This window comes from Haliotis rufescens, unplaced genomic scaffold (genome assembly GCF_023055435.1).
Source record: "Haliotis rufescens isolate VD_foot unplaced genomic scaffold, xgHalRufe1.0.p SCAF_6, whole genome shotgun sequence".
In the NCBI taxonomy this organism is placed as follows: domain Eukaryota; kingdom Metazoa; phylum Mollusca; class Gastropoda; order Lepetellida; family Haliotidae; genus Haliotis; species Haliotis rufescens.
Window position 1 is genome coordinate 21078137 of NW_025964334.1, and position 15819 is coordinate 21093955.

The following is a 15819-nucleotide window of genomic DNA, read 5'->3' on the forward strand; positions in this document are numbered from 1 at the left end:
ACCACCCATCCATGAAGTTGCCTCTTGAAACAAGCATGGGTTGTTTGGGACCTATATTCTTAGCCAGAATCCAAATCGGTCTCTCTTAACCTTGTCGTAAGAGGCAATGAGTGAGTGAGTGAATATGGTTTTACGCCGCTTTTAGCAATATTCCAGCAATATCACGGCGGGGGACACCAGAAATGGGCTTCACACATTGTACCCATGTTGGGAATCGAACCCGGGTCTTCAGCGTGACGAGCGAACGCTTTAACCACTAGGCTACCCGACTGCCCATTAAGAGGCAGTGAATATGGTGGTCACACTCCCTGATTGTTCCTCGATGGCTTGGACTGTTGCACATACTTTCAGTCACTGGTTTGCCTGGTCCAGACTCGATTATTTACAGGCTGTCATGAGATACCGTTAATGTTGTTGACAGTGGCATCAAACACCATTCACTCACACAATGCTAAAACATTCCAAGAGACATGTAAACATGGTGAGGGTGTTTTATTAATAAGATAAATAATGAATGACATAAATAACAAAGTTGCATAGAGTAAACAAAACATTTCACAATCACATTCAGAAGCTTCTCTCCCCTTATTCACCGTCTTTCACAAACAAATTGAGTGAAACGGATGAAGTTGCAACAAGAGTGAGTGAGTGAGTTTGGTTTAACACCGCTAGCAATATTCCAGCAATATCATGGCGGGGACACCAGAGACAGCTTCACACATTGTACCCATGTCGGGAATCAAAAATGGGTCTTTCGACATGACGAGCGAATTCTTTCACCACAAGGCTACCCAACTGCCCTGGACAAAAGGGCCGATGACCTACTGAACCTCCATTGTACCCACACAATGCTCACTGAAAGACTCCATGCTCAACCATGTTGTTCAACTAACCTGAACGTTTCACAGCCATTTACTGTTTGAATGAGTTTCAAATCGTATTACACCAGCCAATCAAATGAATGGAGAGGTGAAGCAAGAGGCAACGGCATAACATACGAACCAATCATAATGCAGCTTTAAGAAGTGGTGGTTTGATCATATCAAACCATGCAGCCTCTTATTTTCACTTGATTAAAATAATTTAGTTGAAAAGCTAACTGATACACCTAGCATACAAAACTGGAAATGGTCCTTCGATATCTGCTTCCTGTTCAAGCCTAAACTTCACATTCACTTGCAGATCCAGACTTGATTAATACAAAAAAACATTGTTTCAAGTAAGAGATAAAGGGAATGACAACAAATTATTGGGTCAGGTGAGGTGAAATGGGATTTAAAGTCGCGTTCAACATTATTGCACTTATATAGTGGTGCATGGTGTGTGCGTGCGTGCGTGCGTGCGTGCGTGCGTGGGTGCATGCGCTAGTCTGTTTTAAAGTGCTAGCCTACAAGTAGCCACACACACATGGCTATATAAGTGCAATAACTTTAAATGTGATGTTAAAACCCATTTCGCCTCACCTCACCTGTAATTGGACGAGAGTGAGTATGGTTTTACACCGCTTTTAGCAATATTCCAGCAATATCACAGCTGGGGACACCAGAAATGGGCTTCACACATTGTACCCCTGTGGGGAATCGAACCCGGGTCTTCGGCATGCCAAGCGAACGCTTTAACCACTACACTATCCCACTGCCTCGTCATTGGAGCCTCTACCTGTGCCTTGACGCCAGCTGGTACAAGGGTTCACAACACATCAACCTGCAACCTGGTTTCCCTCAACCTTCAACAATAGTTGGTGGCCATTTCAAGAAGAGGCACTTTGGGCATTCCTCTCACATAAAGATGAAACACAGTGATATAACTGGAATACTGTCCTAAGTGGCGCGAAACCAAACTCAAGACAAATTTACATGGCAAATTTCTATGAAACATGCAGTGAATAACTGATGCATAAATTGACCCTGGATGAGTGAGGATGGGTCCTCTACCTCAAGGTTCCACGAAGGTTTAGGATGTGCAACAATGTAGTGGGTGTGCGAGAGAAGAGTGAGTGAGTATGGTTTTACACCACTTTTTGCAATAGTCCACCAATATCACAGCGGGAGACATTGGAAAATGGGCTTCACACATTGTACCCCTGTGGGGAATCGAACCCCGGTCTTCGGCATGCCAAGCGAATGTTTAACCACTACACTATCCCCCTGCCTGGTCATTGGAGCCTCTACCTGTGCCTTGATGCCAGCTGGTACAAGGGTTCACAACACATCGACCTGCAACCTGGTTTCCCTCAACCTTCGACAATAGTTGGTGGCCATTTCAAGAAGAGGCACTTTGGGCATTCCTCTCACATAAAGCTGAGACACAGTGAGTTACTGGAATACTGTCCTAAGTGGCACGAAACCAAACTCAAGACAAATTTACATGGCAAATTTCTATGAAACATGCAGTGAATAACTGATGCATAAATTGACCCTGGATGAGTGAGGATGGGTCCTCTACCTCAAGGTTCCACGAAGGTTTGGGATGTGCAACAATGTGGTGGGTGTGCGAGAGAAGAGTGAGTGAGTATGGTTTTACACCACTTTTTGCAATAGTCCACCAATATCACAGCGGGGGACACTGGAAAATGGGCTTCACACATTGTACCCCTCGTGATGAGCCAACGCTTTAACCACAAGGCTACCCCACCACCCCTATGCGAGACAAAAACCTCATCTACATAGTTTGTGTTTCTTTTGTCTCAGCTTGTATTTGGCTCTTGACACTTGTTCGTGCACTTCAAAACAGGCATATTTGTTTGTTTAACGCAGCACTCAGCAATATTTCAGCTATGGGACTGGCGGTATGTACATAATCGTGTCTGGATCAGACAATCCAGTGATTGACATCATGAGCATCGATCTTCACAATTGGGATACATTGACATGCATCAATGAAGTTAGTGAGCCTGACAATGCGATGCGACAAGCATGGGTTGCTGAAGACCAATTTTAACCCAGACCTTCACGGGACAAAAAAACAGGTATAACAAAAGTTTATTGCATTTGTACTGTTGGTGAATCAATCCCATTAAAATATGATCTTTTAATCCAATACAATATCTCTCTGCGTAAAGAAGTAAGGACACTTCCTTCAAGGCTTTTAAATTCTATGTATGAGTGAGTGAAGAAATCAGACCAGCATATCTGATTTCTGTATCTCGAAAACAAATTAAAATCTTTCCTGAATGTACATGGTGAAGGCCATTTTTCTGCTGTGAGATATTGTATACACCTTGTAGTTTCCGAGCTCCATGGCATCTATCCCTAAAAGGAAGTACCATTGAAGGAATATCTGTGTCCTATGGGGGTTTCCTTGTATTAAAATCGACATTACTGAATCAATGTGGTAAAGGAACTGAACCAAATGGGTTTAGAAAGCTGACATCAGACTGACTCCATAACCCACACATGCTTTGTTTGGACTGGGCGGTCAAGCATCCCTGAGGGTTCCCCTGACTCAACCTTCCATGGAGGTGTCCTCAGATCTTCAGAGAGGTGTCGTATCTGAGTAAAAGATCTGATTTTAATGAGATTGTTGGTCAATGGGACTTGGAATTCCAATCCTTCATTATTATGGCTTCATCCAGCGTAGTAATCTAAGTGCTGTGGCTGCCATACATTTTCATGGACTTACAACAGTTGTAGGCTCCCTCTGTAACCATGACAATTGGACCAAGTAGCTAATGGACATAACTCCACAAAGCAGGGATTTATGCCCTGTTTCACCTGACAGCCTCCAAAAGTCATATAACCGGTCATTTTGAGGTCCCCTTTACTCGTGCAAAAGTATCAAGGTAACTTCACATCTTGGCCTTGGCAATGAAGAAAGGTAAACACTGGCATCGGACTTTACGGGCTGATTAGAAGTCAAGTTTGGATGAAGGTCCTCCACACGCTAGAGATGTGGGTTTGAATCTGGGTGCAGGATCCTCCTGGTCTCGACTAGCCGACTCCGACAACTCAGGGGGGAGGTGCAACATCTGGCCAACATAGAACACAACACAGTATCAGGGTGAGTGAAACAAGAGTCATCAGAAAGATGACATATCCCCCCGGCAGTTGTCTGTAAAGTAACCACAAGTAAATGCGCAATTCTGTATGTAATGAGTCAAGAGTTGAATGTTCTTTAAGAAGCATACATTGTTTCCACCATGGTCGCATCCATATGAAATGGAAAGTAAAACGTGTGTTTCTGTGGGTTTTTTTTATGCAAACAAATGACAAATTACAAGAAACAAGCGTATAGTCAACTATCTATCTGTATCATCTATATCCCCAACCCATTTTAACACGTTATGGTCCCAAACCAGGTAACTGACTCAACATTTCTCTTAGCCCATGTCAAAATAGCTCAGAGGGCCACGACAAATGAGTGAGTGAGTGAGTTTAAGCAATATGCTAGCAATATCACGACAGGGGACACCCATTGTACCCATGTCGGGAATCGAACCCTGGTCTTCGGCATGACGAGCAAACGCTTTATCCACTAGGCTACAGGACTGCCCCAGAGCCACGACAAAAATGTAGGTGTACTGATCAATACATCTAAAGCCCTACGCGCAAACTTTGCTGTAAATAACATCTCGATGTATGAAACAGAAATTTTTCAGAAATTTAGAAAACGAAGAAATACTGTGCAGTCCTTCAGTGAGAATATCACACTGGTCTGCAACAGACATGCGAATGAACCCACCTCAATTGTGAATTTTTTCCGCCTGAGTTTGAAAGCCAGGTCGAGAGTGTCGGGCATGTGCGAGATGAGAGAGTTGAGACGTGGCAGCTGACGGAGGTGCAACAGTCCTGCAACATAAGAGTGAGTGAGTGAGTATGGTTTTACGCCGCTTTTAGCAATATTCCAGCAATATCACGGCGGGGGACACCAGAAATGGGCTTCACACAATGTACCCATGTCGGGATTCGAACCCGGGTCTTCGGCGTGACAAGCTAACGCTTTAACCACTAGGCTACCCGACCGCCCCTGCAACATAAGAAGGTGGATGTATTTTTGTTTGTTTATTTGTTTGTTTCTTGTTAAATGCCACACTCAGCAATATTCCAGCAATACTATGACTATCTGTAAATAATCGAGTTTGGGCCAGACAATCCAATGATTGACATCATGAGCATCGATCTACGCAATATGGATATGATAATATGCATCAACTAAGTCAGCGAGTCTGACCACCCGATCCTGTTGGTTGCCTCCCACGACAAGCAGGGGTCACAAAAACCAGTTCTAACCTGAATCGGTGTGGATGACAAGCAATATTCCAGCTCTATCATGTTGGCTTGTAAACAAACAGCCGGGCACCCCTGCCTCGCCACACTATGATTACCTCTTGGCTCCACACAAGACCCGTCACCCTTGCCTCGCCACACTATGATTACCTCTTGGCTCCACACAAGACCCGTCACCCTTGCCTCGCCACACTATGATTACCTCTTGGCTCCACACAAGACCCGTCACCCTTGCCTCGCCACACTATGATTACCTCTTGGCTCCACACAAGACCCGTCACCCTTGCCTCGCCACACTATGATTACCTCTTGGCTCCACACAAGACCCGTCACCCTTGCCTCGCCACACTATGATAACCTCTTGGCTCCACACAAGACCCGTCACCCTTGCCTCGCCACAAAATGTGTACCCTCTGATTCTCTGTACAGTCAACTAACAACTTACCATGATATTCCTTAAAAGCAGGATTTTTCTCCTTACTGGATCCAGCAAAACTCTCGAGGCGTATCGCCGTGTCACTCAGACGTACAAGTCTTTCCACAAAACCTGGATCCTGAACACAGAAAGAGCATATTGTTGAAGTGTATAGTTCAAACAGAGTAGCTTCTAGCATTTTTCCATCAATATTGAGAGGATATTCCATGTGTCGAGTGAAATATCATGTTTCTCTCATCGAGTGACGGGGGGAAAGGAGATATTTTCAAGAGATGAGAGAAACATGATATTTCACTCGACACATGGAATATCCTATTTATTATATACTTTTTGTGTAGTTGTCTACCAGGGAATTAAATTATTTCATTACAAATGTAAAACCTTGAAACGTAAGTTCTCCCTGCCTAACACAGGGACGGTTCACCACCCCTTGTATTTGCGACTTAAAAAGTAGTTTGGTGTTTGCAAAATCTTAAAAAATCTTTAAAAAAGTATTAAAAAATATTTAGGGTCACAAAAATTGTTTATCATACATTTAGATATGATTATATACAAAATCTACTTTTTCAAAAAATATTCTTGAAAACTAGGAGACCGCTGTTGAAAGCGAAAGAATACACGCTGGTCAAGTAACAAAAATGGCGCTTTGCGAAACGAACAGTCTCGTTTGACGAGTTAAATATCAAATTTACAGTTTATAAGGAAACATTTTTGAGAGAATAACAAAAGGCAAGAAGTTATATTAACTCCATAAATGACCATCTGTCGTTATTTAGCCTTGTCAATGTGGACCTAAAGTAAAAAGAAGTCAACAGTTTGTGTACACGCTAGTCACTGATGACAATTTAAGGGGAGGTAACACTTGTTATGTTCGCTGCAATGATATATAAATTTTCTCAACTTCAGAAAACTCAGTCTTTCACACCGAAGTATATAATCAAATGTGTGTTTAGTTATAATCATGTTTCACTCTACATATAATATACAAGATTTTGTCTTTCAACATCTGTTTAAGTTAATATTAACATGTTGAGTCGGAAACATGGATTCTGTATCACAACGTGTATATCATAAGGTGAGGTGAGGTGAGGTGAAATGGGGTTTAACGTCGCGTCCAAGATTATTGCACTTATATAGCGACGTGCATGTACGTGTGTGTGTTTGTTTGGCTGCTTGTACTAGTCCGGACTGATGCCGATTTATAGTGCTAACACTGAGATACCATGCCGCAGTTTAACATGAATACCCCACTCAGACACAGTATACTGACTCCGAGCCGACCAGTCCTTGTTTTAGCCCCTTAATGCCGAGCGTCAGACAGGGTTACAACAAGTACCATCTTTTAACGTCTTCTGGTATGACGCGGCCGGGGATCGAACTCTTGACTTTCCGCTCTCCGTGCGGACGCTCAACCACTAGACCACGGAGGCGGTCGTACATCATTAGGGGCTGTGTTGAGATGACTTACCTGGAACAGGTGAGAAGGCACGGTGATGAGACAACAGGCGTAGGCTGTCCTCAGCATCGACCTGAGTGCATAGAGGAACCGGGGCAGGGAGGGGTCCGCACTCACACCATCTGACCCCACCCCACCACTCTCCCCCCACAGTGGAGAACCCAGGGAGTGTATTGCTGCAATGAGACAGGGGTGTGTGTGTTATACAGGAACCAGGGAGAGCTGTCAACCCCACCCCACCCTTCCACTCTCACCCCACAGTGGAGAACCCAGGGAGTGTATTGCCGCAATGAGACAGGGGTGTGTGTGTTATACAGGAACCAGGTAGAGCTGTCAACACCACCCCGACCCACCCCACCACTCTCACCTCACAGTGGAGAACCCAGGGAGTGTATTGCTGCAATGAGACAGGGGTGTGTGTGTTATACAGGAACCAGGGAGAGCTGTTAACCCCACCTCACCCCACCACTCTCCCCCCACAGTGGAGAACCCAGGGAGTGTATTGCTGCAATGAGACAGGGCTGTGTGTGTTATACAGGAACCAGGTAGAGCTGTCAACACCACCCCGACCTACCCCACCACTCTCACCTCACAGTGGAGAACCCAGGGAGTGTATTGCTGCAATGAGACAGGGGTGTGTGTGTTATACAGGAACCAGGGAGAGCTGTCAACCCCACCCCACCCCTCCACTCTCACCCAACAGTGGAGAACCCAGGGAGTGTATTGCTGCAATGAGAGAGGGGTGTGTGTGTTCCACAGGAATTAAGGAGAACTCGGGCACCACAACAACACCAATCAACATATCAATATGATTTTCCCACTTGAAGGACACCTTACCTATCCTAAGTATCCTCCTGTTGTCACACTGCTGGCTGGTGGAGAACTTGCCGGCCTCTATCTTGCTGTGAATGTGCTGGAGCAGCTTGCAGTAGTGGGGGGTCATGAATGGACAGGGGTCAAGGCTGGGAAGGGACAGAACTCTTGCTTTAGCATGTTCATGTATAATGTCATCATGTGTTCATTTAAAAAGGCTACTGGATCGACGTGAAGGATATCACTAAAGGTATGACTTAAATGAGAAATTATTTTCAGATTTTATAACACTTACTGCTGTAAGTAGTACAGTAAACTACGGTTATAACGAACTCGAGGGGACCACTAATTTCAGTTCGTAATAACCGTAGTTCGTTATAAGCATACATACAGCATATCTACAACAAATGGTTAGGACTAAAAACTAAGTACGTTATATCTGTCAGTTCGTTATAAGCGTGTTCGTTATAAATGTAGTTTACAGTATTTGAAAAACGTATATTCCCTCACGGAGTCCTACCTGTGCGTAAAGTTATGTTTTGATAGTGTCGTGACATCAGAACTGAGGACGGTCTCTTCTGACATAGACTTCGTCAGGTCATAGTAATGTCCGAACTTGGCGGAGGGTTGGTTAGACTGCAATTATAATCTAATTATAATCTAATAATAATAATAATAATAATAATAATTATAATAATATCTTGCTGATTTAATCTAGCATAACTGTCAACGATGACTTACGAGGGTTATGTCATCCAAACATGTCAAGATCTATCGGCGTAACCGATTGGCCATAAGGCCTGGGTACAACGTTGGCATCACAATCATTGTGGTATACTGCAACATCTTAGGTTATTGAGTGCGTATTGTTTTACGCCAATATCACATCTGGGGACATCAGAAGAGGGCTCCACACATTGCAACCATCTGTGGAATCAAACTTGGGTGTCACAAACAAATGCTTTGACCACTAGACTACCTCCATCTTCCCAATCGTAGCGCCACCAGTGACTATTTATGGAATAACCCACAAGGTACGAGTGATTACGGAAAATATGTCACAAGTGAAATTAATGTTTTAAGTTCCGAGCTTTGTCCCTCCTATTGACCAATCAGATTCCTATGTTACACATTACATGATACATGTTACATTTTGGTTTGGTTGGTTTGTTGTTTTACGCGGCACTCAGCAATATTCCAGCTATATGACGGCAGTCTGTAAATGATCAAGTCTGGACCACACAATCAAGTGATTGATATCATGAGCATCGATCCAGGCAATCGGGATCGATGACATGCATCAACCAAGTCAGCGAGTCTGACCACCCGATCCCGTTAGTCGCCTCTTACGACAAGCAGTCGCACAATACATGTTACATGATACACGATACAAGTTGCATGATACATGACACACAATACAAGTTACATTATACACGATACAAGTTACATGATACATGACACACAATACAAGTTACATAATACACGATACAAGGTACATGTTACATGTTACATGACCCCTAGCCTAGCAACTCAATATTAATGTGACTTCCCCCTCCCAATCCCCAGTGGAATGATATACATCCTTCCCTAACTCCAACCTTACCTTAATCTAATTATTTGTGTAATCAGACCTGAATGGTTGTTCATGCTATCAACCAGTTGTTTGCCTGGCCCAGATTTAATTATCTAAAGGCTGCTGTGATGGTAGATGGAATATTGTTCAATGTAAATCAACATTCACTGACTCTCACGGCATCTCTAAGTTAAGTCACATTGATATGACATCCACATAACAACCATGACCTTATCTTACAACTGAATGTGACTTGTTGACCCGACAGCTCACCTGAACTTGAGGTTTATTCTGGTACCTCCAGGCGATCTTCATGGACCCTGAATCTGCCCCTTCAGACATGGCCTCGGCTGGGTCGTCTGTAATAGGGGCAGGTAACTCCTGCAACAACCCAGCATAACAGTGTTCATCGTCAATTCTTCACAGTTTTAGCACTCCGAACTCAGCAAGTAATGTGTTTGTTTGTTTGTTGTTTAACGCCGCACTCAGCAATATTCCAGCTATATGATGGTGGTCTGGACAGGCAATCTAGTGATCCGTGTGACTATACCTGAATGAGTGAGTTGGGGTCCGTGTGACTATACCTGAATGAGTGAGCTGGGGTCTGTGTGACTCTACCTGGTAGAGTTGGGGTCTGTGTGACTCGACCTGGTAGAGTCGGAGTCTGTGTGACTCTACCTGAGTGAGTGAGTTGGTGTCTGTGTGACTCTACCTGAATGAGTGAGTCGGGGTCTGTGTGACTCTACCTGGTAGAGTCGGGGTCTGTGTGACTCTACCTGGTAGAGTCGGGGTCTGTGTGACTCTACCTGGTAGAGTCGGGGTCTGTGTGACTCTACCTGGTAGAGTCGGGGTGTGTGTGACTCTACCTGAGTGAGTGAGTTGGTGTCTGTGTGACTACCTGAATGAGTGAGTCGGGGTCTGTGTGACTCTACCTGGTAGAGTCGGGGTCTGTGTGACTCTACATGAATGAGTGAGTTAGGGTCTGTGTGACTTGAGTGAGTCGGGGTGTGTGTGACTATACCTGAATGAGTGAGTCGGGGTCTGTGTGACTCTACCTGAATGAGTGAGCTGGGGTTAGTGTGACTCTACCTGGTAGAGTCGGGGTCTGTGTGACTCTACGTGAATGAGTGAGTTGGGGTCCGTGTGACTCTACCTGAATGAGTGAGTTGGGGTCCGTGTGACTCTACCTGGTAGAGTCGGGGTCTGTGTGACTCTACATGAATGAGTGAGCTGGGGGCCGTGTGCCTATACCTGAATGAGTGAGTTGGGGTCTGTGTGACTCTACCTGAATGAGTGAGTTGGGGACTGTGTGACTTGAGTGAGTCGGGGTGTGTGTGACTATACCTGAATGAGTGAGTTGGGGTCTGTGTGACTCTACCTGGTAGAGTCGGGGTCTGTGTGACTCTACCTGAATGAGTGAGTTGGTGTCTGTATGACACTTCCTGAGTGAGTCGGGGTCTGTGTCGAGGTCTGTGTGACTCTACCTGAGTGAGTGAGTTGGGGTCTGTGTCGAGGTCTGTGTGACACTACCTGAGTGAGTGAGTCGGGGTCTGTGTCGAGGTCTATGTGACACTACCTGAGTGAGTGAGTTGGGGTCTGTGTCGAGGTCTGTGTGACTCTACCTGAATGAGTGAGTCGGGGTCTGTGTCGAGGTCTGTGTGACACTACCTGAATGAGTGAGTCGGGGTCTGTGTCGAGGTCTGTGTGACACTACCTGAATGAGTGAGTCGGGGTCTGTGTCGAGGTCTGTGTGACTCTACCTGAATGAGTGAGTCAGGGTCTGTGTCGAGGTCTGTGTGACACTACCTGAATGAGTGAATTGGGGTCTGTGTCGAGGTCTGTGTGACTCTACCTGTATGAGTGAGTTGGGGTCTGTGTCGAGGTCTGCCAGGAGAGTTGACTGCCTTGTCATGACACTCTCTGCTACAAAATACTTCACCAGCAGTCGGGCATAGCTACCATAGGTATCTTCCTCTGGAAAATAGGATTTGGAGAAATTAGTCAACAAAGTTATCGCCTAAAGGGTACATTACATTAACTGAATTTGTCCAGGCATCCTTCAGTCCAGACAAATATCATTATTTAGTTTTTGATGATTTGTTTGTTCTTTAATGCCACACTCAGCGATATTTTAGCTATTTGATGGCGGTCTGTAAATCGAGTCTCGATCAGACAATCCAGTGATTGACATCATGAACATGGATCCACGCAATTGGAATACAATGACATGCACCAACCAAGTCACCAAGCCAGACCACCCAATCCAATTAGTTACCTCTTACTAAAAGCGTAATCGCTTTTTACAGCAAGCATTGGTTGCTGAAGACCTATGCTGACCTGGATCTTCACAGGTGAGTTTTTGATGAACAGAACTGACCATGTTAACAGAATATGTTTTCCATAATTTCATTTTGTTTTAAAAATAAGAATTGTCCTGTCTGTTTTAAACAGCAACCTTTTATACCAGTAATTGCAATAACAAGGATGGATCCAGCTTTTTTTTAAAGGGGGGTCCTAACCATCAAAATCCTCTCAGTCAGTTTCACTGTCTATAACAGGGGGTGGGGGTCTGAACACCCTGGACCACACCCCTTCTGGACCCACCTATCAATAAACATGATAATAGTATCGAATACTTTGAATAAGTCATTGATCAGTTTAAAAAGTAAACAAAGAAAACATGATACAATCAATCAAAAAGTTGTTTATCACCTGAAACTAAACAGGATCCTGGTCTCCTTGATGGTTTCTCTCCCTCTACATCTTTATCTTTAAACGTTAGGTCATGACACAGACCCCTTGACTTTAATGCTCATTTCCAAACACTGCCCTTGGTTATATTTCTTTGGATAATCGACAATCCTGTAGATTATAGGGCTTGGTGCCTAGTTCCACTTTCATCTCCTTCAGCCATATCAACTTGAAGACCATGGGTTTGAAGCGACCAACAATGGTCCAATTTCTGTATCAATATCTCAGTTTTATAAAAATATTTACTTTTTTTTTTCTGATGACATCTTTTTAAGATTAAGAGTGAAGGATAAAGATAAAGTACCGTATTCGACGTAATAAGCGCCCCGCTCTATTAAGCGCACAGGGAGATATTTGCTAATATATTGGCTAGTGAACAATCCCAATTAGCACCCCTTCCGATTGATCAATGTACACAAGAATTATTTGTTCGTGTATAATACGCACTCATGTGTTATATGCACCCTTAATTATGGGCAATTAAACTCTGGAAAAATATATCTGTCGTATATAAACATTTCAGGCTGTTTGCATAAACCACGAAATTTACCTTCCAACTGTTTTTTTTCCACCAAAATAATATTCTAATAAGAGCCCCCTATTTCTAATTTTGAAAGCGCCCTGGGCGCTTACTACGTTGAATACGGTATGTCTTATTTGAAGCTACACAAAAACCTACCTATTAGCAGCACTGTGCCTACAGCCAAACCACCACCTGCAGGAGAAACAAACAAAGGTTTTCGTCTTATTATGCAATTTTCACGCTACATCACAGCAGCCTGTAAACAATCAATTAAAAAAATAATTGTTGTTTTAGACTTAGAAATAATAAAAGAATTGGTTCTCAGGCAATGTTTTTTGAAAATATAGAGCGGGCGGGCGATGTCTTTTTTCCTTTTTGGTCGTTCAAACCAGTATGTAACCATTAAACAGTCATTTACAATCAATCTGGGAAAGGGCCTCCCTACATAAATGTATTCCTTGATAAGTAAAATTCTGGAATACAGTATTTGACTACCATTGGACTTAGAACACTTAAGGATTTTTTTTTTTTTAAAAGTGGAAATAAAAACGAAACGTGCGCAAACTTTATGATGATGTGGGCGGTGCCTGAGAACCAAGAACTATTATTTTTTTTAGCCTCATGCCGCATTCAGCAATATTCCAGCTATATGATGGTGGTCTGTTAATAACTGAGTTTGGACCAGACAAGCCAGTGATTGACATCATGAGCATCGATCCACGCCACTATCTACTCCATTGGGAGTATGATGGCAACAATGAACCAAGTCACTGAGTCTGACCACCTGATCCATTTATTTGTCTCTCAGGACCGGCATAGGTTGCTGGTAAACAATCCTGACCCGGAATCCCAACGTGGATCAAGTCACGGCCAGTCAAACCAATGCTTGATGTTATGAATATTCAAGCAATATCACTGCAGGAGACACCAGAATAGGGCTTCATACCTGTGGGAAATCTAAAACGAGCGTTATATTTGATGAGCGACTACTTTCAGCACAAGGCAACCTCTGTTGATATCACACACAACATCCCATGTCGTTGGGGCAGATGGCAAGCAGTCAACAAAATCACTGAGCCTGAACACCTCATCCAATTTGACATGCAACAGAACAGGGTTTAAGTGAGTGAGTGAGTTGGGTTTAACAGTATTCCAGTCATATCGCGGCGTGTCAGCTTAATGTGGGAGGAAAGCACAGGGTTTAAGACTAACTGCATTTCATTGTAGGGATATTCAAGGTGGAAAGTAAGTAATACTGTAGTATTAATTGTTTTCCAACTTTAATTTGCAGTAGCATTGGACAGATTCATTCTTGTTCCTCTACGTCTTGGTTGGGAAATTCTTCGAAGCGCGATGGATGTTGTTTTCACAAGTCTTTTCCTTTGTATATTACAGTCAATTTGTAAAATGTGATTCTCTCAGGCAATTTATAAAATGTGTAAATATTTCAGTCATTTTGACTGAAAAATCTGTCCATTTCTTTAACAGATTGACCAAAATTGATTAAGACAATCAATAGAGTCTAAAAACATCACAATAGATTATTATGTAGGATTAGAAGCCAAACAATATAGAAATGTACTTTTCATCATAACATTTTCAGTCTCTTGATGATGATATCAAACATAAAAATGTTTGGAATTCGTTGTAATAATAATACAGATGGACATATTTTTCAGTCAATTTTTAAAATAACTGAATATTCAGGTGTTAATAAATTTCCTAAGTGAAAATTTTGCACATTTTGACTGTAAAAATATAAACAGCATTAAATAAGCAATGCTCAGGAGAAATATTTACTTTGTGTTGCAAGTCAAAATAGTGTAAACGAAAATCGGACAATTACCAAGCAAGTGACTTATCAAAACTTCGGCACCATTACCGATGCTACCCACAAAGATACCTACATTTCCTTATTATTTCCAAAACTGTATTTCATTTTGTTGATCAATGTGACCATACACCCTTATACTATCAATAAAAGTGACATATGCGCTTATGAATTGCGCACTAGTCTAGGTTTCTGCTATATCATCCGGGTACTCACGGGGAAAAACAATAACAAAGGCAACAACCAGTCCCGGGGAATTGCTTTAGATCAGTGCCCCTTTAAGAAAACACTGTTTCCATTGACAATTAGTTCTGGGCTCCTTGATCCAAGTAGCAGTTAAGATTTTGATTGGAGTATTTTATTTAACAATAATATCAGGGGAAGGTACATAAAGTGATTTCAGTCAATAGCTTTGAACGGTGGCTTTATGTATCATATGCGGTTTGGAAGTTCAGACGTGATAAATGTGACGGTTGGCAACACTGTTTATGAGATATACACTATATTCCAGATTTATCATGGCTGTCTGGACCAGACTATGCAGTGATTGAGCATCGATCAACGCCACTGGGATATTGGTTGTTGTTTACCCTGAAGGGTTTGATTGTATCAAAGACGTATGTAGATATTTGATTGTATGTTGATGATAATATTGTCTTATAAACGAATATTCAGAAATACGTTAATTTAATAACACCTGAGTTAGATGACGTGATAAAATGCGAGAAAAATTCCACAAAGACATAATTAATGACTAAATACCTATGACATTATCTAAAGACGGGACACCGGTAGATATCAATAATTGACTGTTTAACAGTGATGGTTTCGTTCCAGATATTTGCGGTATTTTCACACGTGTTTTCTTCTGAAAGCTTGTTGATGCTGCCATGTTGAAAATTTATTTAAGTCGATAAAATGGTTTAGATGTGTTTGGGGGCAGTTAGTTGTAATTCTCATATACACATTGTGATATATCCAGAAACATTATAAATATTGAAAATGATATGTCTGAACTAAGTAATAGAGAAAAAAACCCAGGCAACGCGCTACACAGTGTGGCTCTATTTTATCGAGTAATATGCATCTCTTGTGGCTTGGAGATACAAAATTAGGAGTACTATATTCCTAAAAACCGTTGTTATGTAAATATCACATTTCATACATTTCTTCCCTGAAAACATTAGAACACAAAGTCTGCAATAGCATAA

At 42.6% G+C, this 15819-nt stretch overlaps 1 protein-coding gene across 1 annotated transcript; it reads right to left on the reverse strand.

Moving 5' to 3' along the window:
• Nucleotides 1-1507: 1507 nt before the first annotated feature.
• Nucleotides 1508-15629, reverse strand: LOC124151324 (elongator complex protein 4-like). Its single transcript, XM_048386306.1, has 10 exons — nt 15371-15629; nt 12934-12969; nt 11356-11477; nt 9777-9884; nt 8451-8566; nt 7955-8079; nt 7130-7293; nt 5671-5779; nt 4681-4787; nt 1508-3967 (listed from the first exon to the last, which is right to left on the reverse strand). Exons 1-10 carry the CDS (start codon nt 15498-15500, stop codon nt 3848-3850), a joined length of 1137 nt encoding a protein of 378 aa, XP_048242263.1. The 5' UTR covers nt 15501-15629; the 3' UTR covers nt 1508-3847.
• Nucleotides 15630-15819: the final 190 nt, after the last annotated feature.